General features: G+C 54.9%; 1 protein-coding gene across 8 annotated transcripts in view; it reads right to left on the reverse strand.

The window, feature by feature from the left end:
* Window positions 1–1216: 1216 nt before the first annotated feature.
* LOC105463760 (RNA binding motif protein 10) overlaps window positions 1217–21263 on the reverse strand; it is a 41558-nt gene continuing 21511 nt past the window's right edge. For 2 of the 8 annotated variants that reach the window (XM_011711060.2, XM_011711040.2), the window contains exons 3-24: window positions 18525–18708; window positions 16769–16999; window positions 14855–14924; window positions 12976–13049; window positions 11478–11564; window positions 8898–8958; window positions 8567–8743; window positions 8024–8181; window positions 7752–7849; window positions 7555–7642; window positions 6661–6847; window positions 6416–6555; window positions 6196–6313; window positions 6020–6111; window positions 5727–5891; window positions 2826–2975; window positions 2663–2728; window positions 2400–2588; window positions 2238–2312; window positions 1853–1959; window positions 1643–1772; window positions 1217–1556 (exon numbers count right to left, since the gene is read on the reverse strand). In XM_011711060.2, the coding sequence (XP_011709362.1) occupies window positions 1431–1556; window positions 1643–1772; window positions 1853–1959; window positions 2238–2312; window positions 2400–2588; window positions 2663–2728; window positions 2826–2975; window positions 5727–5891; window positions 6020–6111; window positions 6196–6313; window positions 6416–6555; window positions 6661–6847; window positions 7555–7642; window positions 7752–7849; window positions 8024–8181; window positions 8567–8743; window positions 8898–8958; window positions 11478–11564; window positions 12976–13049; window positions 14855–14924; window positions 16769–16999; window positions 18525–18708 (2773 nt within the window). In that variant the 3' untranslated portion in view covers window positions 1217–1430. Of the gene's footprint in view, window positions 1557–1642; window positions 1773–1852; window positions 1960–2237; window positions 2313–2399; window positions 2589–2662; window positions 2729–2825; window positions 2976–5726; window positions 5892–6019; window positions 6112–6195; window positions 6314–6415; window positions 6556–6660; window positions 6848–7554; window positions 7643–7751; window positions 7850–8020; window positions 8182–8566; window positions 8744–8897; window positions 8959–11477; window positions 11565–12975; window positions 13050–14854; window positions 14925–16768; window positions 17000–18524; window positions 18709–21263 lie in introns of all 8 variants that reach the window. The other 6 variants (XM_011711052.2, XM_011711034.2, XM_011711091.2 and 3 more) reach the window with 3 other exon arrangements.

Genomic DNA, 21263 nt, shown 5'->3' on the forward strand with positions numbered 1-21263 from the left:
TACAGGTGTGCGCCACTACAGCTGGCTATATTTTTGTACATTTTTTTTGTAGACGGGGTTTCACCATATTGCCCAGGCTGGTCTCAAACTCCTGAGCTCAAGTGATCCATCTGCCTCGGCCTCCCAAAATGCTGGAATTACAGGCGTGAAATCACTGTGCCCAGACTTTTTTTTTTTTTTTGGAGACAGGGTCTGGCTATGTTGTCCAGGCTGGTCTTGAACCCCTGAGCTCAAGTGATCTGCGTGCCTCAGCCTCCTAAAAGTGCTGGGATTACTTACAGGTGCAATTCACTGTGCCCAGGCCCAAGAGGCCTCTTTTTATTCGTTTCCTTCACCCCTTTTTTCTCCCATCCCCTTCCTTCATCGGGCAACACCCGCCACCCCAGATCAGCACCATCCTACCTCTAGGGGTCCCTTCTTTCTAACCCCACCTCCCATGACTGGTGCAGGGTGGTGTCACAATGTATATTAATAAATGGGGGAGGGGCTTTGCACCAACTGGTCTTCTAGCACCATCCCCCTTTCACACTGTGGCCCTCTGAGGCCTGGAAGAGGGCAGCCCCAGCATCACAGTCCACTGTACCCAGAACCTCTGCTGAGAGCACAAGCACATACTTGGGAATCATGCGTTGCAGTGACTAGAGGGGTGGGGTGCTGTGGTAACAACAGAGAAGGTAGGCCTGAATCGTTCTCAAGGGGCATCCCTGGGACCTGGCCTTGGATTTGCAGGCCAAGCTCCACTTCCCCCACTCTGAAGTCATCAGCATGTTGAGGGCTCTGGGCCAACTGGTGCCTGAGTACCTGCTGTCTTCTACTTGGAAATGCCTGAGGGCATTATCCCCAGATCTAGGGACACAAATTGCAGTTTAGCCTTGGGACTGAAGGCTAAGTACAGCTGGGGGGCAGCAAGGACAGGGGATGGGGATTCCCAGTCCTAGCTCTGATCGGGGGGTTTCATGCGTGGTGATACTGGATTTCCTGGTACAGCATAACCTGCTGGACCCAACAAGGGAAAGGGGTCACAAGCAGGATATCATGGGTTGGGGTACAGGTCAGAACCCCATGTTCTAGTAGCCACTATGTTCCAGACACTGTGAGTGCCACCACTGCCATCCACCTTGGCCTGATATAAGGGCCCCTGTCCATCTGCTTGGGTCCCCGTGTCTTTATAAACTACACAACTGGGCTAGAGCACGAGAAAGAGGAGAGGCCAATGTGCAGGCTTTTCAGCTTTTATTACAAAAAAGGACATGATGCCAGCCCAATTTTCCAACAAAAGTCACCACCTCAGTTTGATTTGGTCAAGCCCTCTCTGGCTGGGGAGTGGGCTGGCCGACAAGAGCAAGGCTCCGTCCCAGCCATCCAACACTCTGTCCTTCCCTGCCCCAGGATGGACACCCGACATGTGGAGAAGTTGCTCTTGAAGCTGCTCACTGGGCCTCGTTGAAGCGGGTCACCATTGTCTTGTGCAGTGTCTCCTTGTAGGACTCGGTTGAGGTGACCCCGTAGGAGCTGCCCCGTGCACCCAGGCCGGAGCCCCGCACCCGTGTTTGGGCCTGTGTGAGGGAGGCAGGCTCTGTCAGGCTGGTGAGGGATGCTGTGAGGGGTGCTGGGGGATGGGACAGGACTGCCTGAGACTCACCTCGATGGGCGTTACAATGCCCTGCTTCTTGCGGCCCAGGCCGCTGCCCTCTTTCCAGCCCATGGCCTGGAGCATGCGACTGCCAATGTTGTCACTGCCCAGCCCGTCCCGAGTAGGCTGCTCGAAGTCTCTGCAGGGGCGGTGCACAGCATGAGTGGTTGGCCTGCCAGCCCCAGGCCCCAGACCCCCTCACCTGGTCCAGCCACTCACACGGAGGCTGTGGATATGCCGCCGTACTTCCTCCTCTTGGGCTCTGGCGGCTCGGGGATGCCATACTTCTCTCTGCGTTCAGCTGCACGGTCCCGGTACTTCATTTGCTGAAAGTTTGTGTGTGTGTGTGTGTGAATGTTGGGGAGCTAGTCTCTTTTCTCAGGCAACACAGGCATGGGGAGTGGGGTCCCACAGGGTGTGCCATCTGGCTAATGAGGCTCAGGTCCTGAGGGTCAGGCCATCACGGGCACAAGCAGCCGAGGTAGGAGAATGGGGAAGAAGGCTCATGGGGTTACCACGTGAGAAACTGAACTCCAGCTGCCTGAGGTGATGGGGACTTGGAAGGGACAGAGGGGAGGGAGCCCAGGGGCAGGTCACACCTCACCTCCATGTCATTCTTCTCTAGTGCTTCTAGCTCGTTTTCTGACAAGTGGGCTCGCCGGTGAATCTCAAGGTTTTGCTGTAAGGGGGACAGGATAAGAAATGAAGAGGTTGAGCCTCAGTGGGCCAAGCCCCAGCATGCCCGGCCAATCATCCACTCAGTTACCTTGTGGAGCCCTGAGAGCTGCTGGTGCCGGATGAGCGCCTCTTTGCTGGGGAACTGGCGTCGGCAGAGCAGACAGGCCAGCTTCTGCCAGTCGGTGAGCTTCTCCTCCCGCTCGGGGCCCCCACGCTCCTGCTCCTCCTCACTGTCACTCTCCCCGCTGTAGGCTGCCACCAGCCCTCTCGGAGGGCTCTATAGAGGGTGAGGGTGGGCGGTCAGGCCTGGCCAGATCAGAGCCCCCGCCCCTCTCTGCCTTAGGCACTCACTGGGCGGTCGTCACTGGCCAATTTCGGGAGATCCATGCTGGTGTGCTGTCTCTCGGCTAGTGCTCCCTGGGGTGGAGGGACACAGAAATTCAGGGACTCCGCAGAGGGCCCAAAGGAAGGACAAGATTGTGGGGCAGGGTGCAAGGGGGTGGCCCCAACACACCTTCTTCTCGAGGATGGCATAGCCAGCATCTGCAGTGGCCGACTCCCGCCTCTCGTCATCTCGCAGGGAGCTGATAGGCTGGAAACTATTTTTGAAGTTTTCTTTTTGTTTGTTGAGACTGCGGGCCCAGCGTTCCATGTCCTTGGCAATCTGGGGGTGAGAGTGGAGGTGAGGTTCCCAGAACGCTTATGCCCCTGGGGCTACCAACTATCCGCTGACCCACTGCCCTGCATCCTCAAACACAGGCTGGCCACTATCCCTAGTCTGAACCACTGCAGAAGGCTTCATCTGGCCTCTGGGCTATGGCTCCTGACCCCTTCTCCCAGTAGAGCACTCTTTTACGAAGTATAAGCCACTCCCACCCCAAATACAATGTCCTTAAAACCCTTCCTTCGCCTCCCACCACACCAAGAAAAAACCCAAACACTAGCAACCACAGCCTGCAAGGCACTCGGCACCTGGCTACTCCTGACCTCATCACTGAACACACCCCGTGCCCCTACCCCCACTGGTCTATAATGGTGAGGTGGCAGAAGCAGTGTGGACAGGGTGGCGGGTCCATCTGGGAGGCAGATGAGGGGAAGCTGAGGCAGAACAAGCAGAAGGTGAGGGACATAGTAGTACAAGTTCCTATTTTCCGTCACCAGTCACCAGTGCTTGTTGTCAAGCCCCTCTCTGGCTGTGTTCTCTGCTATGGTTTTTGTCCCTCAAAGTTCATGTGTCAGAAATGTAATCCCTAATGCAACAGCGTTGACAGGTGAGCCTTTATCTCGGCTGGGTGCAGTGGCTCACACCTGTAATCCCAGCACTTTGGGAGGCCGAGGCGGGTGGATCATTTGAGGTCAGGAGTTCGAGACCAGCCTGGCTAACATAGTGAAATCCCAGCTCTATTAATAAAAGTACAAAATTAGCTGGGCGTGGTGGCGGATGTCTGTAATCCCAGCTACTCGGAAGGCTGAGGCAGGAGAATTGCTTGAACCTGGGAGGCAGAAGTTGCAGTGCACTAAGATTGCACCATCGCACTCCAGCCTGGGCAACAAGGATGAAACTCTGTCTCAAAAAATAAATTTAATCCCTAATGCAACAGTGTTGACAGGCAGGGCCTTTCAGAGGTGATTAGGTCACGAAGGCTCTGCCCTCCTCAAGAGATCACGGCTGCTTTTTAAAAAAATTGTCCAAGTTTATGGGGTAACAAGTGCTTTTGTAGCTGGGCGCCGTGGCTCATGTCTGTAATCCCAGCACTTTGGGAGGCCGAGACGGGCACATCATCTGAGGTCAGGAGTTCGAGACCAGCCTGGTCAACATGGTGAAACCCCGTCTCTACAAAAATTACAAAAAAATTAGCCGGGCATGGTGGCGGATGCCTGTGATCCCAGCTACTCGGGAGGCTGAAGCAGGAGAATTGCTTGAACCCAGGAGGTGGAGGCTGCAGTGATCCAAGATTGCGCCACTGCACTCCAGCCTGGGCGATAAGAGTGAAACGCCATCTCAAAAAAATAAAAAAATAAATAAATAAAATAAACAAGTGCTTTTGTTACATGCACAGATTGTATAGCGCTGAAGTCAGGGTTCTTAGAGCATACATCAGCCAAATAATGTACATCATACCCATTAAGTAATTTCTCATCCTTCACCCTCTCCCACCTCCTCCACCTTTATATATATATATATATGAATCATATATATATGATTCGAGAAGGAATCTCGCTTTTGTCGCCCAGGCTGGAGTACAATGGCATGATCTCAGCTCACTGCAACCTCCGCCTCCTGGGTTCAAGCGATTCTCCTGCCTCAGCTTCCTGAGTAGCTGGGATTACAGGCGCCTGCCACCATGCCCGGCTAATTTTTGTACTTTTAGTAGAGACGGGGTTTCGCCACGTGGCCAGGCTGGTCTCGAACTCCTGACCTCAGGTGATCTGCCTGCCTCGGCCTCCCAAAGTGCTGGGATTACAGGTGTGAACCACCAATCCCGGCCCCCCTCCACCTTTTGAGTCTCCATTTAATGCCATCACTGAGAGTGGGTTCCAGATAAAAAGGGGGAGTTTGGCCCAATTTTCTCTTGCTCTAATGCATGCTCTCTTGCCCTTTGCGCATGTTATGATGCAGCAAGAAGGCCCTCACCAGATGCCAACACCACTGGGCTTCCCTGCCTACAGAACTGTGAGCCAAATCAATCTCTTTTCCTTATAAATTACCCAGTCTGTGGTATTGTTATAGAGCAGCAAATGGATGAAGACACTCCTCTTCCCCTCACACATACCCACGCTGTCACATTTGTTGTGCATTTCCATTTTATCATTTTAAAATGCATAGGAATGTTTATCTGTGTATAATTTGAATTTATATGCATGACACAATGCCACATTCTATATTTCCATGTTTCCCCCGCCAGCACAGCACCATTTTTAGAATTCACCAGGTTGCTGAGGGAACACTTTGTGCTTGCTTGTAAATGCTACACTCACAGTGTCACACCCTTTCTCCACAGACAGACACTGAGGTGCCCTCCATTTGCCCACTCCCACAAAACACTGCAGGGCTTTTTTCCTGCCCACCCCTTTATGGGCCTGTGAGAATTTCTCTGGCATATATATACATATCCACCAGCAGCATGTGAGGGTCCCCACCATGGGACAGAAGACACCTGACAGGGCTTACTCGGATGGCACAAGCCACCTCCTGGAGTTGGGCAACCCTGTCACGCACTGAGGAGACTGCTCTGGCTCAAGGCCATTCAGCAAAGAGCAGAGCTGGAGCAGGAGCATGGTCTGCTAAGCAGTCACCGCCCACATCCACACCCGCCTGCCATCTCCCTCGGCAGGAGAGGGCGAGAGCTGACAGAGTGCCGCTGCTGGAAGACACCACACAGTCAGCCAGTGACTGCTGGACCCCGGTGTTCACCTGTTGAGCTGTCTTGGTCTTGTGCTTCTCCTTCTTCTCTTTGCCCTCCTTCGAGGGTGCCCCCGTCTCCTTATGCCCATCGGCCGACTGCTCCAGGGCGGGAACATAGGTCCGCCTCTCCCCATCCCAGTACAGGTACTGCTGGCTTTGAGCATTGTAGTAATACTGAGGGAGGAGGAGTGAAGAAGGGATGTGAGGGAAGACCTTGTGAAGGGAACCTGCAGGGCCAGCTGCCCCCGATGCGACCTGACCCGACCCCATCCCTCTCTGCCCTCTCTGGGCTGCCCTATCACCTGGGAGTTGGGGTCATAGTAGAGGCCGGTCTGGGGGTCATAGTAGTAGCCGGAGGTCTCATCGTACTGGTAGGTGGAGACATCGGGAACAGCTAGGGGGTGAGGGGAGCGGGGTCACACTCTTCCCTGCTTTATTAAGAACTCCCCATCCCTACCCACAGGCTGTGGGTACTCACGGTACTGGCTGTAGGATTCCTGGGCAGTGGGGCTGGTGGCCGGTGGGAGAGCAGAACTAGGATGGGTAGGGCTCTGGAGCTCAGATTTGAGCACAGCGGGTGACATGATGGTATACGACTGGTCATGGGGCCAGACAGGAGAACAGGGCTCAGTGTCTGCCCATGCCACCCCTGCCACCTGCCTGCCTCCCTGGGATACATACCCACAGGGCTCACTCACCTGGCTGTTGGCAGCAGTGCCCTGGCTGCTGCTTGCCTCGGCTGATTGTTGGTAGATGCCAGGGGCAGCACCAGGCTGGGCGCGAGAGAAAGCCTGCATCGACACAGAGTCAGCCCCAGGCTCTAGGGAGGCCTCAGGACCTGTAAGGAAGGACAGGGAAGGGAGAATGCCTGTGAATAATGGGGCCGGGGACTCTATGCCTGCTGGCCCCCACCACAGCTGCAGAGAGAGATGCTGGGGCTCACCCGCTCCGGTGGGGTCCCCTTTGGTTCCAGTGATGCCAGGGCCCTTGGTGCCCTTGAGGTAGCCATGGGCATAGAGGGAAGACTCTGTGCCCTGGCTGTTGCCATAGCCCTCATCCTGTTGGTAGTAGCTGTAGTCGACCGGCGGCTCCTCGGAGGTGGCCCAGGCACCCTCCCCACCTTGGGAGGCCTGAAGGGCAGGTGGGAGGGGTTCATTAGAACAGGAAGGTGTGGGGATGGGGAGGTGGGGAACCTGCTAGAAGCATCTGTCCCACACGTGGGGCTAGTGTTTCTACCTGACAGAAAAGCATGCAGCCTAAGACAAGTGGAAAGCAAGGGTTGCCTGGCCACAAGAGAACAAATAGGCCAGTGGCAAACACAAGACATAAAAACAGACGAACGCCAAAATGTTCCAGGGCTGATTCTGCTGATTCTGCTGTGTGTGGTGTGTGTGTTGGGTGTCAGGCCAAGGAAGACACCATCTTCTCACTTCTTTATTCTCTTCTCCCAATTTTCTCTCAACCACTTATACATTATTTTTATTCGGGAACATATGATATGTGTATATCATATATGTATATATTACATATAAGGATATGTGTATATCATACCAATTCAGGACAATAAAAACCCCACCAAACAGAACAGAATGCCAGGCACAATGGCGTCGTACATGAGCGCATGGGAGGCAATTGGGAAGAAAGCTACGGTGATGATGAAGGGGAATGTCCCAGGGGGTCTAGAGAGCCAGGAGCAAGGTAGAATGGCCATGCCAGCTACTGGGAGAGGGTTTTGCATCCATGGATAGCAAGCCAGCCTTCCTGCTTCAGAGAGGGTGCAGGAGGGTTGAGAAAGCCCAGGTCTCAGGACGCTGGGAGGCACAAGGGGTCTGAGTACCTGTGAGATGGCCCACTGGGCCGCAGCAATGGCAGTGCTGGCCACAGAGGCAGCACTGATGCGACTGCCTTCATTGGAGGCCATGTCCCTGAGGAGGATGTTAGAGACTGGGAGTGAGATGGGAGGCCCCAAGCGGTGGGGGGGAGTGGGAGGGTGGGGAGGGGAAGGGTGGGAAGGCACATAGGTGGGGCCCTGACCTCTTAGAACCCTTGGCAAACTCAACATTGATGGTCTTGCCGTCGATGGTGAGTGGTGGGTGCAGGGCTTGCAGGATCTGCAGCAGCTGGGCTGCCTCCTGTGGGAGGAGGTGAGGCAGGGACAGAAGGGTCAGGCCCGGGGAGGCCCCCGGCTCCATTGCCCGGTTTCCAGGCTGGGGGCCGCGGTAGGAGGCTGGGGAAAGGGACCCTCCTCCCCACCCTGGGGGCCGGGACCCTGGCTGCCCGGCCCCCAACTGTGCCGCCCTCACCACGATGGTGGAGAGCTGGATGAAGGCAAAGCCGCGGTTCAGTTGGGTCTGCTTGTCCTTTATGACGCGCACGTTGGAGGAGGACAGCACTGCGTAGGGTGCCAGGGCCCCCAGGATAGAATCCATGGTGCTGTGTGGGTTCAGGTTGCGCAAAATGATGGCTGTGGGAAGGGGCCCAGTGTTAGAGGACGCCCCCGGCACTCTTGCCAGCCCTGCCCTTCAATGCCCCCCACCGCTCCCTTTCCTCTGCCCCCACCCCCCCATGCCTCTGCAACTGCCGCTTCCCTCACTGCTTCCTCCGGGATCAACTCTGCTTGGCAGTCCAGGTGCCAGGCTGGCTGCCTGTCTACTGAGAACCTTCCCGACACACCCCCAAAGTCAGGTAGGATATTGCCACTCCCTCTGCTCTCCCTACATCAAATGTCTATCCCCGCACCAAGTGGAGATTCCATGAGGATGAGGTCCTGCTCACTGCCATTTCTCTGGTCTTGGTGAGCCCAGCCCAGACACCCTAGGGCACAGAGGAAGAAGGAACAACTGACTCACTGTCATTGGCGTTCTCTGAGCTTGGCTCTGAGCCTTGTGACAGGGCTTGGGAGGCCAGGACTCCCTGGGCCTGGTAGGGCTGCGGCAGGGGAAGCAGGCCCTGGCTCAGCTCCCGGCCACCCAGTGGCAGTGTCTGCTGATCCAGTCTCGTGCCGAGGGGCAGCTTCTGCTCTGCCTCTGTCAGGGGCGGTGGGAGACAGGCTGGTGATAAGGGGGAGGCTCCATGACTGGTCACCCTCCTCCCTATACCAAGCCTTGAGCACAGACCCCTCACCTTCCCTTCTCCCCAATTGCCCCGCCCTGGGGAGTGCGAGGGGTAGGTGGGCCTCACCTGACTTGGGCACGCCACATTTGAAGCACTTCTCTCGGCGTTTGAAGTTCTGGACGCCACACTGTGAGGCACAGGCCAGGCCGTCAGAGGGAGCAGGGATTTCCCACTGCACCCTCCAAACTTGGATGCAGAGATCTCCCAGGGACCCCGCAGTGCCCCAGGAAGGAAAGTCCCCAGGCAAGGGTGGCAGGTGCCTTCTGAACCTTCTGATGTGGTTCTCAGTACTGTGCATCTTCCCTTTCCAGACTCTCATTTGTTCTCTGTGCCAGCCCGCTCAGCTCAGGAATGAACAACTCCCCCCTTGTTACAACAACTCCCTCCTCTCCTTCCTCTGCCTTCTTAAGGCCACCAACTCCCAGGACTGTTCCCCGCCTCACGTATTCAATCCCTTTATTAGGTTCCTCTCCCTGAAACTTGCTTCTCTATTCAGAAACCTTTCAGCGTTTCAGCCCTAGAAGTCAGTAGCCTCTGGCCAGACCTGCACCCCTCCTCTTAGCTCTAGGACTGGGTTGGATCCTGCTTTGCTTGAGAAATTTTCCTTGAATGTTCCAGCATCTGGATACCCAGCTTCTACTACATTCCATCTCTATTCCAGACTCAGGTACTAAGCACCAGTCCTGGGCCAGATCCTGCTGCACATGGCCAGAACATGGTCTCTACCCTCATGGCCTAATAGCACGGGGGCAGATGCAGCATGAAGAGGGGCAGGTCGGTCTGTGTGGACCATCCAGCAGGGGCTCGGGGAGGGAAACGGGCTGGGGGTGGGGTGCCACTTACTTGGCAGGGACAGTCCCTGCACAGAAGCAGGGACGTCTGACCTGGGATGCCCAGAAGTTTCATTTTGTTAAGCCTTGCTGGGGAGGAATTGTTATCGGAGGGAACACTGGACTTTCCAAAACTGGTGTGGGAGAGTAAGGGGAGAAGCAAAAGCCAAGGCCAGGGAAGGAAGTCAGTTAGGTAATGGAGGATCTTATGCTTAAGCTGAGCTGGGGCTGGTTAAGCAGAGGATGGGCGTGGGTGGTCAGAGGTGGTTTTGAGGAATGTTCCAGGTGAGGGCATGGGAGAAAGAGGACAAGAGGCCGGCATACCAGAGAGGGCTCCATAGCGAGCGGGTAAGAGCGTGACGATTGGCATGAGCAGCGGGAATGGTGAGGGAGGGAAGGTGGCGTTTCTGTGATAGAAGTGACAGGACCTGGTGGCCAACAGGATGCAGGGGAGGGGAAGGAGTTCATGAGAATTCCCTGGTTTGGGGCTGGGCGTGGTGGCTTATGCCTGTAATCCCAGCACTTTGGGATGCCGAGGCGGGAGGACTGCTTGAGCTCAGAAGTTCAAGACCAGCCTGGCAAACATGACGGAACCCTCTCTACCAAAAAAAAAACAGGCAAAAATTAGTGGGCATGGTGGCATGCGCCTATGGTCCCAGCTACTCTGGAGGCTGATGGCTTGAGCCCTGGAGACAGAGGTTGCAGTGAGCCCAGATTGCTGCACTCTAGCCTTGGTGACAGAGCCAGATCCTGTCTCAAAAAAAAAAAAAAAAAAAAAAAAAAAGAGAATTCCCTGGTTTTGAGGCTATCTGGAAATACAGGAAGGCGTTCCACTGTCACTTTGTCTTTCTCTCTCCAGAAGCGTTGAGCACCAATCCTCTGATAGGCCTTTTTTTAAAAAAAAAAAAAACAGATGCGCCACTCTCCCTGACTAGGCAGAGTACTTCCTGGGGAGAGGGTTGGGGCCTCTACAAACTGTAGAATCACAATGCTGGCCCCAGGGCAGACCTGAAGCCACTGTGGCATCCAAGTTCCTGTGATCAGGAGCAAGGCACAGGGCACAGCTAAAGGTTCACCCATAGTTCCACCTCTCTGAGCCTCAACTTCCCCTTAGGGAAGACAGAGGTGACTACAAAACCATAGCCTCCAGTTTCAGTTTTGACGTGGCCTGGTCAGAGTGGCCTTCAGGCTTGAGCTACCTGATATGGGCTCTCAGAACGCTCTGTGCTTTGCTTTCATGATTAGTTAACAATTCGACTGTGTTAACTGTGGGCCAGGTGCTGTTCTGAGTGTTACCCTCTCATTAACAGAGCTGAATCCTCCCAACCACCTTTTGGGAGAGGTGTCATTAATATTCACATTTTAGAGATGGGGAAAGTGAGGCAAAGAGAGGCTAAGCACCTTGGCCAAAATCAAGGCCAATCTAGGATAGTCTCATTTCAGCCAGTCTGGCTCTGAAGCCCACATTCTCCACAACACCACTTCAAGCCTACACTGTCACTAATTCATCATCCACGTATATATTTCCTTAAAGTCTACTGGAACTCCAGGCAAGACTGCATTTTAGGAGGACAGAGCCTGCATCAAGTGAACGCTCACTACACATTTGTATATGGCTGGCTAGGAATGGTGACTACTCAAGCTGAGCGATCAAGGGATAGAGAATGAGAGAGAGAGGGAGGGAGGGAAAGGAGAGAGATTGGGGGAGAGGGAGAGATGGGGGGAGAAAGAGTGGGAGAGGGAGGGAGGGAGGGATCGCCGCCACTGCTGTGTTGCTGTCTCTGTCCATGACAACTGCTGCCCACCGCCCCTGTACCTTATTGCACAGCCAGTCCTCATTGATCTTGGGCTTGGGGTCGCTGTAGTGCATCGACACCTTCTGGCCCAGGATGTTGAGGGAGTGCTGCAGGAAAAAGCAGAGCACAGTGAGGCCCAGGCAGCAGTGCCCCACGCACCGTTTCAGCACAGGAGAAGAGAGTGAGCGAGCCCTTCAGCTGGATGGATGAGGGACAGGGAGCGGAGGGAGGTCGGAGAGCGGATGGAGGGAAGAAGGGAAGTAGGGAGGGAAAGCGCCACAGCTCTCGGGCGCAGCTGTTTGCTGCTCTGCCGGGCACACGCACGCACACATGTGAACACACACCACCAGGCACACAGTGTTCGGCTGACCGACGCTTGCCGGACAGTGGGAGAAACCCCCACTCGGCCCTGACACTGCCAGGCCACACCCAGGGCCAGGACTACACAGGTTACACTTGGGGGGTAAGGGGAGACAGGGAGGGGGAGGGAGAGGGCAGAGAAAGAGAAAGAGAGCGCAGGTGCGCTAGTGCTGGAGAAGGGGAAAAAGAAAGAGCCATTTCGAACAGATGGAAGTTTCTGCCGTGAGGCCGTCTTCCCATGGATGGCTGGGTCCTGGGCCCGTGGCACTAGCCTACCGACCCTGAGGAGACGGCCTCAGGGCCGCCTCTGCCGGGATCCCCCATTCTACCACCTCTGCCCCTTCCTCCCCTGAAACTTCTCTCCAGTGCCCTACACCAGGGATCTGGGCAGGGGTGGGTGTCCAGGCAGATCTTTGGGTTTCGGAGGTCCCAAAGCTGCTGAGTTGGGATCCCGAGGCAGGCTTGGGGAAGAGGCTCCCCCGGGGGCTGACTGTGCACGGGTCCTTGCCGAGAAGACGGAGCTGCCTGAGGTAGTACCTCCTGTGAGCGTGGAGATGTGATAGGAAGGGTAGGGGCGGCGAAGTGAGGCCAGGGTGTCGATAAAACTATCATACTCGACAGGAACTTGAGATCAACAGAGCAGTGCTGTCCCCTTGCATGAAAATCAAAGGGCCAAATTCACATGCAGGGAGGGGGCTGACAAAATGAGTCTTGCTAGTGACTGTGCCAATAGCTAAGCTCCTCACTGGCAGGACTTCCAGTGGTCCTGAGGGTAGAATGAGGTCCTGGCTCTGGCTAACCCCAGAGAGGGGTGCCCCACCCCCACCCCCGCCCGGGGGGAGTGGGAAGCTAGGTGAAAGAACCCACCCTGGCAGCTGTTTCTCTGAACGGTCAGCTGGGAGAGGTGAAGGGGCAGCGCTAGTGCCTGGTGGTAGGAAGGGGCCAGTGGTGAGTGTGGGCTCTGGATGGGAAGCCCAGTGGGGTAGCGAGAGATGGGAAGAGGAGATAGTGAGGGTCAGGAAGGGAAGAGAGGGGGCAGGGGGAATGGGACACAGGGCCACAGGGCAGGGAACTGTGTCCATAAGAATCAGGCGATGGGGAGCGCTCGATTACAAAGTAGTATTTGTTTGGGGGGGGGTTCAAGTGCGGCAAAGCAACCTGATTGGCTTCCATCCATCGTGTAGCGTCCTGCAAGTGACTAAACTCGACGAAGGCGAAGCCCCGGCTCTGACCTGGAGACAGCATTCAGATACAGACGCAGTGGGTTAGTCAACAGCTTTGGACACACGGCGTTCCCGGGGGCGGGACCCGAGGGGAGAGGACGGGGGCAGAGAGAGGGAAAGGGGAAGAGGAGAAAGGAAGAAAGAGAAAGAGGCAATCAGAGAGAGAAAGACTAGCAGGTGTGGGGGGCAAGGTAGATGGCCAGGTGGGGCAGGGAAGGCGGAGGGAGAAAAACAGAGACCAGAGGTCGGTAGTGGGAGAGACACACACACCAACTGGGAAGAGAGAAAGAGATGGGGCTCGGGCAGACCTGCCGAGCCAGCCTGGGGTGACAGAGACGGAGAGAAGCAGCCGGGAGGGAAAGAATACGAGAGATCTGCCTCCAGAGAAGGAGGTAGGGGACGGTGGGCAGGCTGCTGGCTCCACACAAGCCACAATACGTAACTCCAGGGCGGACCCGGCTCGAGGCCAGGGGCACCCAGGAGGGGTCCTGTAACAGGTGTTGAATCACAGGAGCAAAAGAGAAGCTGGGCCAGGCTGCTCTGTGAGGCTAGGAAGGCTCTTGGCCCATTGAGAACCAGGGGCGGTTAAAGACACGACCTCATCTCAGCCTCACCGCAGCGCAGGGGAGGCGGGCCTCGCTAGGGAGCCACCTCAGGGCCACAGGGTGGAGACTACAGCCACAAACAGTCCAGGTTCCCCTGGACAAAAGGAGAATGGTGGCCAGGATTGGCCAGGAGGACCTTAGAGGTAAGAATCAATGGGTGCCTGGGAGAAGCGCCCAGGGCCATCGAGGGGTCTGCACCTGTAACACCTTGGGGAGAGAGAGACCCAGAAGCTGTCCATGTGTGGTGTAGTTGGGGTGATGCAGAGCAAGACCTACATGCAACCAAGACTCCAGGCTTAGGAAAGGGATTCAGGGTTGAGGCCTCAGGATAGCATGTCCTTTAGAGGCAGATACACGGGGAGGGCTTGGATGAGAGGGGCTTGGGGGGGGCATGCTTAATGTTCAAAAGAATAACCGTTAGGATGCATAGGAGGATGGAATGAATAATATAAGTGGGGGGGGCAGAGAGAGAAAGAGAGAGAGGGAGAAAGGGAGAGAGAGAGAGAAAGAGAGAGAGAGAGATGGAGGTGTGGGGAGGAGAGACTGAGAGATGGAGAGAGAAGCCCAGGCAGAGTGAGGCCCCACTGTGCCTGCCTTGGGGAGCCTGGGCAGAGGTCCTGTAGAGACAACTCCCCCCACCACCACCCTGCTAACCTCAGGCCAGCTCCAAGCAGCCTGCAAGAGGGAGGGAGGGAACAGGCGAGGCCAGGAAGTCCTGGCTGTTCCTTGGGATGTGTCCTTGGATAAGAGCCATCCCCTGCTTCCCCCTTGGGACACACACGTGGGACCACCACGTCAGAGCTACTTTCTGGTCAGAGGCTGTTACCAAAAAATGTAGGGGAAAGTGAGGGGCAGAGGAAGAAGAAAGGAGAGGGAAGGGAGTGTATGGGAGGGGGTTACCATCTCAGATACTCAAGAGTCCCAGAGAGGAGATGCCTGGGAGCCTGGCCCTGGCCGTGACCCCGGGGAGCACCCAGCTCAGCTCAGAGCTGCACCCCTGCCCCGACAGCCCCATTGAAGAGGCTTTTGGCTGGAGCTGTGAGGAGAGTGTGGGGAAGGGGAGAGAAGAGAGGGCACCCCCCACACTGCCCATTCCCAGCTGTGGCAGGAAGGTGGTGGAGGGAGTCGGGGAGAAGGCAGAGGTAGGAGGGAGATTCCGAGGCTGAGGCTGGCCACTGGAAGGGGAGGGCACTGGGAACAAAAGCTCACCTGAAGATTTGTTCCGCATCAGCCGAACCTCCCGTGCTTGCACGCCGTGGGACTGCAGCTGGCCACGGATCTATATGGGGAGATACAGAGTGGGGCAGGCTCAGCACAATGGGGCCGCTGGGTACCTGAGGCTGGCTGGAGGCCTCTGGATCCCAAGGGGTCATCCGTGATGTGCACACAGTCTCCTCTGCCTCTTTCGCAGCTTTTCCCTGAGTGACAACAGCCCTAGGCCCACACCAGTTCACAGTCTTGACTTTCAGCCCCAGACTTGCAGAAAGTGAATCAAATGAAGAAATGGGCACAGAGCAAGGTAAAGCATGGCAGCAGGACGACCCTCAGGGACACAGAGAACAAGAAAGCAAGTGAGCCAGCCATTTAAGAACGGTGGGCAGGGTGATCTGACAAAGGGCTCAGTGGCAGCCACGAAGTAAGGAAACCTGGGAAGTAATTCTTGCCCTTGGCAAGGGGATAACCCACGCCCCCGCCCCTGCCCCGCTGACCTGCAGCTTGCGTCAAAAGAGATCCATGACATAAATGCCAAACTGGGGAGGACAGGAGTCTGAGCAAATCCCAGCCATGTACCCTAGACCATGACTGCAGCAATAACTTAGGGTGGAGACAAAAAGCAAAAAGATATAGTCCTGGGGATTGCTTCCTGGATGGAGTAGGCCAGAGCGAGACTGCAGAGGCAATTCAGGATTTGGAACAGGTGAGGCAGGGTCTCTAGGCCAGTGAGGTCTCTCACAGAGGACCAGGAGCCTATGCCAACCATTCTTGGGAAGGAGTCTTCATGTCTCTGGGCCTCAGTTTCCCCACCAGGTTAAACAAGACAGGAGATTAGACTTACACACACCCATACACAGGATGAAAAGGAAAAACACACAGAAGAGCTTATCAGGACTCCAAACTCAGGGAAGGCTGAGGAAGCAGCAAAAAGTGCGCTCTGGGGTCCAGCTGCCTGGGTTCAGACTCCAGCTCCACTCCACCATTCACTGGCTGTAAGACCTCAGGCAAGTCACATTCCCACTCAGTACCTTCCCTGTTGGGATGCCATGGGGACTGAATCACACCTAACACATGGCCCATCCTGAGATACATTCTCAACAAATGTCAGTAACCAGCTACTGTCTGACCCTGGACAGGGCAGGTGGGCCAGACCTTAGAAACCCTCAAATACACAAGTGGAATTTTCTCTGCTACAAAATGAGCAGCTAGCAGATTTCAGAGGAGGGCTAGGGGGTGAGGGAATTTCAGAGAATTCATGGGGGTGGGGGGTGAGGGGCGGCAGAGTGGACTAAGAAGGACCAGGATCAGGGAGACTATTCTTGGAAGTTATTCTGGTAGGCCTCATGGGGCTTCAGTGTGGCTGTCATGAGAAGTATGTATGAAAAGGAAACGCGAGGAAAGGGAGGCAGGCGGGGAGGCTGTTAACAGCCACCCAAGGCTCTGAGGCCAGGCCAGGCTGCTGACAAAAGAGGATGGGGAAAAAGGAGAAGGAAATTTCAGAAAATCCCACCCCTCCCCCAATGGTTGCAGGGCCCCAGTGTCATCTCTGCTACCAGCAATAGCCAGCACTGGCCCGGTGAGTATCTGGCCCTTGATGCACACATGCAAAATGGCTGGACGACCAGTGGAATGTGCAGGACTGCTCTTCTCCCGCCCAAACCCACCACTGCCGGATACCCACAGCCGCTGCCCCTTGGCCAAGCCGGCCTCTCTGACACTCCTCCCTCCAGACCGGGGGGCCAATGGGACCTGCCCACAGAGGACGGATCAGTGCTGGGGGATAGTAGCTGGAGGGGGAGAAGGGATGAAAGGCACTGAGGTTGCGGGTGAGGGAGGGGTGGGGAAAAGTTGAGGGCCCTGTAGGAGACCCAGCCTGGCCTCCTGCCCGGGGCCATGGGGGGCACGTACGTCATCCTCAGTGGCTGCCTGTGGCAGCATCCTCAGCATGACGATGTTACTGGCCTTCTCCTCCTCCTCCTCATCCTCCTCCTCCTCATCCTCCTCCCCTTGCTCGGTCCGATAGTCCTGGTCCCGATAGTCGCCGTCTCGGGGGAAGCCTGGCGGGCCGGTGGGGCTGTGCCTGTGCCGCCGCCGCCGCCTACGCTGAGTCTCGGAGCCCGGGGAGGCCTCGTAGGAATCCTGGCCGACAGAATGAGATGAGTGACACCAGACGGGCAGTCAGTCTGGGCAGGCCTAGGAGCTGGCCGCTGGCTCTGTGAGGCGGGCAGGCTCTGAAAGCCAGGGATGTGCGGGCTCCGGCTAAAGGCTCAGGCAGGCAGGGTGGGCAGGCCCTGGCCTGCAATCCTTCTGGGGCTGGAAATTCTCCATGGGGTCCTTTTGGGGACTGCCTTCAGGGGGTGGGGAGAGGTAGGTGGCAGTATTGGTGTTGGGGGGGATCTCTCAAAGGTAGCTGACAAAACATAGCTTAAACCTCCTTGAGGCAAGACGGCCTGGGGTCAGCACACCAGACCCCACCCTTGATTTCCCCCTCCTCTCTGGCCAGCTCAGGGGGTGTGCTCAATTGCTCACTGTACCACCGAAGGCTGTGTGTCTCCTATGGTTCCACCCTGCAACTAAGCTAGGGGCATAAGAACAGCTTCAGATCTCAGCCAGAGCCAGCCAGCAAGAGCTGGTAGAGGTGGTGTGAGGGCTGCAGACACTTCCTCCTCAGTCCCTGATCCTCAGCCTTGGCCAGTCCTCCACCACACACCACGCTCAAAATGGTATGGCTGCTGGGCTCTGGGTTGTTGCCCATTCATCTATTCCAGGACTAAGCAGACCAGGCCTCGGGCCAAAGCCCTCCTACCCACAGTGGGGAAGCGCCAGATAACTTAGTGCTCCATTCTTACCCTGGCCAGGGCCCAGTGCTCCTGGAGACGTCTGGGCACAGCTTGACAGCTGCCACTGGAGAAGCCAGGCAGTCCACCAAAGGAGTTTTGGCCCTGGACCCTCCAGAGGGCAGTGGGCAGCTCACAGCCTGCCCCCTAGGGCTGGGCTTGCAAGAACACCCTTCCCAGTCTGCTGGACAGGAGAGCTGCCTGCTCGTGTGGACCAGGGCCCTGACTGCCCCTCCAACTGGGATTCCCCTAAGGCAAGCCTGTTTGTTCCCCTCGGGTAGGGGCTCCTGATGGTGTAAACATCATGCCTCATCCCTTAGGCTAGGGTGAACTACCCAACATGGCACTGGCTTTTCCAGAAGTATCCTTCCCTTCTGTCTAGGGGCTCTGTCACCACTGGGAATGTCCATGGCTGGCCTCCCAGAGCTCCTCAGCTTGGTAGTCTGCATTCCCCTGGTTGTCCTCCCAACCCCAGACGCCGGGTCCCACGGAAGAGGCTCTTCAAGTGCTCAAGTTGGCTGGGAGTGGGCAGTATAGGGTTCACAGTGAGCCATGGGCCCGAACTGAACAACAGGGAGAAGGAAAGAGTGGTGGCCAGGGGCCCTCAGAAGTACAGAGCCAAGCATGTGGAAGCCAGGGAGACCCAGGTTGGGAGAGGAGCCCTCAGAGAGGGGAGTGGGAACAGGCCCTCCAGGTGAGGCAAAGCCACCGAGCACAGTCTGAAGGCATGGGAGTGGAGAGCCGCCTGCACACGGTGCTGCAGCCAGACACAGAGGGCCCTCGGGAGCCCATCCCAGTCAGGCCTGGCGCAGCTCGCCCCTCCTCACCTCCGCACTCTGCTCCTCAGATGAGTCGTCATAGTCGTGCTTGCCCTCCTGGCTGCCGTACTCGCGGGGATATGAACGGTAGTCCATGTCCCGGTAGTCGTGGTCTCGGCTGCGGTTCTCCCCACCATCATCCTGCGAGCGGTCAGTGGCTCCATAGCGCCCAGTCCTGTCACCACGACCACCACTAGTGGAGGAAGAAGGATGGGGAGGGATCAGAAGGTTGCCCTTTCTAAAAGGTGCAAGAGGCCCAGGTGACGTGTTCTCATGGTTATAGGGTTTCGTTGTTTTGGAGGAGCATACAACAGAAGTGAGGTGCCCTTCTGATCCTATCAGATAAGGAAGTACATGCTACCACCATGACTTAGCTCTGGTGATGTTAACCTTGGTCGTCTGGTTAAGGCAGTGTCTGCCAGGTTTCTCCCCTGTAAACTTTCATTTTCCCTCCCTCTCCTCTATTCTTTGGAAGCCCTCAGGCCTGCCCCTGAACAGGGATTCCTAAATATCTACTCCACATCTCTGAAGTGCAACCCGCCTCTCTCTGGTCCTATGTCACTCTCCGGTCCATGCCGCTGGCTTCTCTCATGAGCACCTTGGTTGTGGCCTGGCTGGTCTCCTCACTTCTACCTGGACCTCCCCAGTTCAGTCTCTACATCCCAAATCCCAAATATGAGTGCTCTCTAAGGCAAAGCCACTCAAACCCATCTCAGTCCCTTCAGTGGTTCCCCCTCAGTCTCAGGATCAAACACCAAAATGCTCACCAAGGTCCCATGCAGTTTGCAGGATCCCCAAGGGTGAGGGCCCTCCTCCCTGTCTTGCACCACGTCCCCTACCCCTGCTTCACTGTCACCTTGCCGACACTAGCAGCTCTTTCATTAACATTTCTCCTACCGCAATAACTGTAAAATAATTATCTCAAAGCTGATTTCATCTGCATTTTTCTTTTCTCTTTTTTTGAGAATGGATCTGGCACTGGTGCCCAGGCTGGAGGGCAGTGGCATGATCAGGGCTCACTGCAGCCTCAACTTCCCAGACTCAAGCCATCCTCCCAACTCAGCCTCCTGAGTAGCTGGGACCACAGGCACGTGCCACCACACCCAGCTCATTTTTGTATTTTTTGTAGAGATGGGGTTTTACCACATTGCCAGGTTGGTCTCAAATTCCTAGGCTTAAGTGATCCACCCACCTCAGCCTTCAAAGTGCTGGGATTACAGGCCTCCACCACTGTGCATGGCCTAATCTGTGTTTCTTTGATGAGTTAAAAAATTACTAGAATATGGGCTCCAGGAAATGAGGGGACCTTGGCTCACTGCCATATTCCCTAGCACTCAGTAGGTGCTCAACAATTATTTTGAACAAATAATGACTAAAAAAGCATTCTAAAAGCAACCAATATATGTTTACTTAAAATAGAAAAAACTAGATGACATAGAAGAATGCTACTATACTAACAGGATTCCAATTCTGGTTGGGAACAACATGAGAATGTCCGTTATCAACAGCATTCTTAACATTATTCTAAAGACACTAGCTAAAACAATTAAACAGGGAAGGAAGAAAAAAGGTTAAAAGCTGGAAAGAAGAAGGTAAAATTACCATTATTTGTAAATGATAAGAGAATATACCTGCAAAGCCTAAGAGAATCAACTGAAAAAACTGTTATAAATAATAAATCAGTAAGGATGCTGGGTACAAATTAATGTAACCACTGTTTAGAAAATAGAAAGGTCCCAAGTACAATTCATCAAAAAGGTTAAATACCTAGACATGTGCAAGATATTATGACTATATTTCACATATATACCAGTATATATTTCAAACAGATCAAAGATTTAAATATAAGAAATGAAACCACAGGCCAGGCGTGGGCGGCACTCTGGGAGGCTGAGGTGGGCAGATCACTTGTGGTCAGGAATTCGAGATCAGCCTGGCCAACATGGTGAAACCCCATCTCTACTAAAAATACAAAAATTAGCCGGGTGTGGTGACACGCGCCTGTAATCCCAGCTACTTGGGAGGCTGAGGCAGGAGAATCCCTTGAACCCGGGAGGCAGAGGCGGCAGTGAGCCAAGATCAAGCCACTGAACTCCAGTCTGGATGACAGAGTAAGACTCTGTCTTTAAAACAAACAAACAAAAAAAAAAAAACAAAGAAAGAAATGAAATCATAAAAGTAAAAGAAGAAAATATAGAATAATTGAATAATTTCTTTATAATCTTGAAATGGGGAAACCTATAATCCAAATCCAGAAGCCACAGAAGAAAAGATTACTAAATTCAACTACATAAAAATAAAATACTTTTGCTTGGACAGAAAAACAGAAAAACAAAAAACATCATTAACCAAGTCAAAAGACAATAAACTAGGAAAAACTACGGGGAAAGGAAGTGAACAGAATTCACAGATAAAAATATAAACTATGTGTATCTGAAAACATGCTCTATCTCACTTACAATGAAAGATGAAAATTTTGCTAGGTGAGATGGCTCATCCTGTAATCCCAGCACTTTGCAGGGCCAAAGTGGGAGGATGGATCGCTTGAGGCCAAGACCAGCCTGGACAACATAGCAAGATCCCGTCTTTACAAAACCACCATCAATCACCACCACAACGTATTAGTTGGGCATGGTAGTGCACATCTATAGTCCCAGCTACTCAGGAGGCTGAGGCGAGAGGACTGCTTGAGCCTAGGACTTCTAGGTTACAGTGAGCTATGAGTGTACCACTGCACTCCAGCCTGAA

The sequence above is a fragment of the Macaca nemestrina genome, chromosome X, assembly GCF_043159975.1.
Source record: "Macaca nemestrina isolate mMacNem1 chromosome X, mMacNem.hap1, whole genome shotgun sequence".
NCBI lineage: Eukaryota > Metazoa > Chordata > Mammalia > Primates > Cercopithecidae > Macaca > Macaca nemestrina.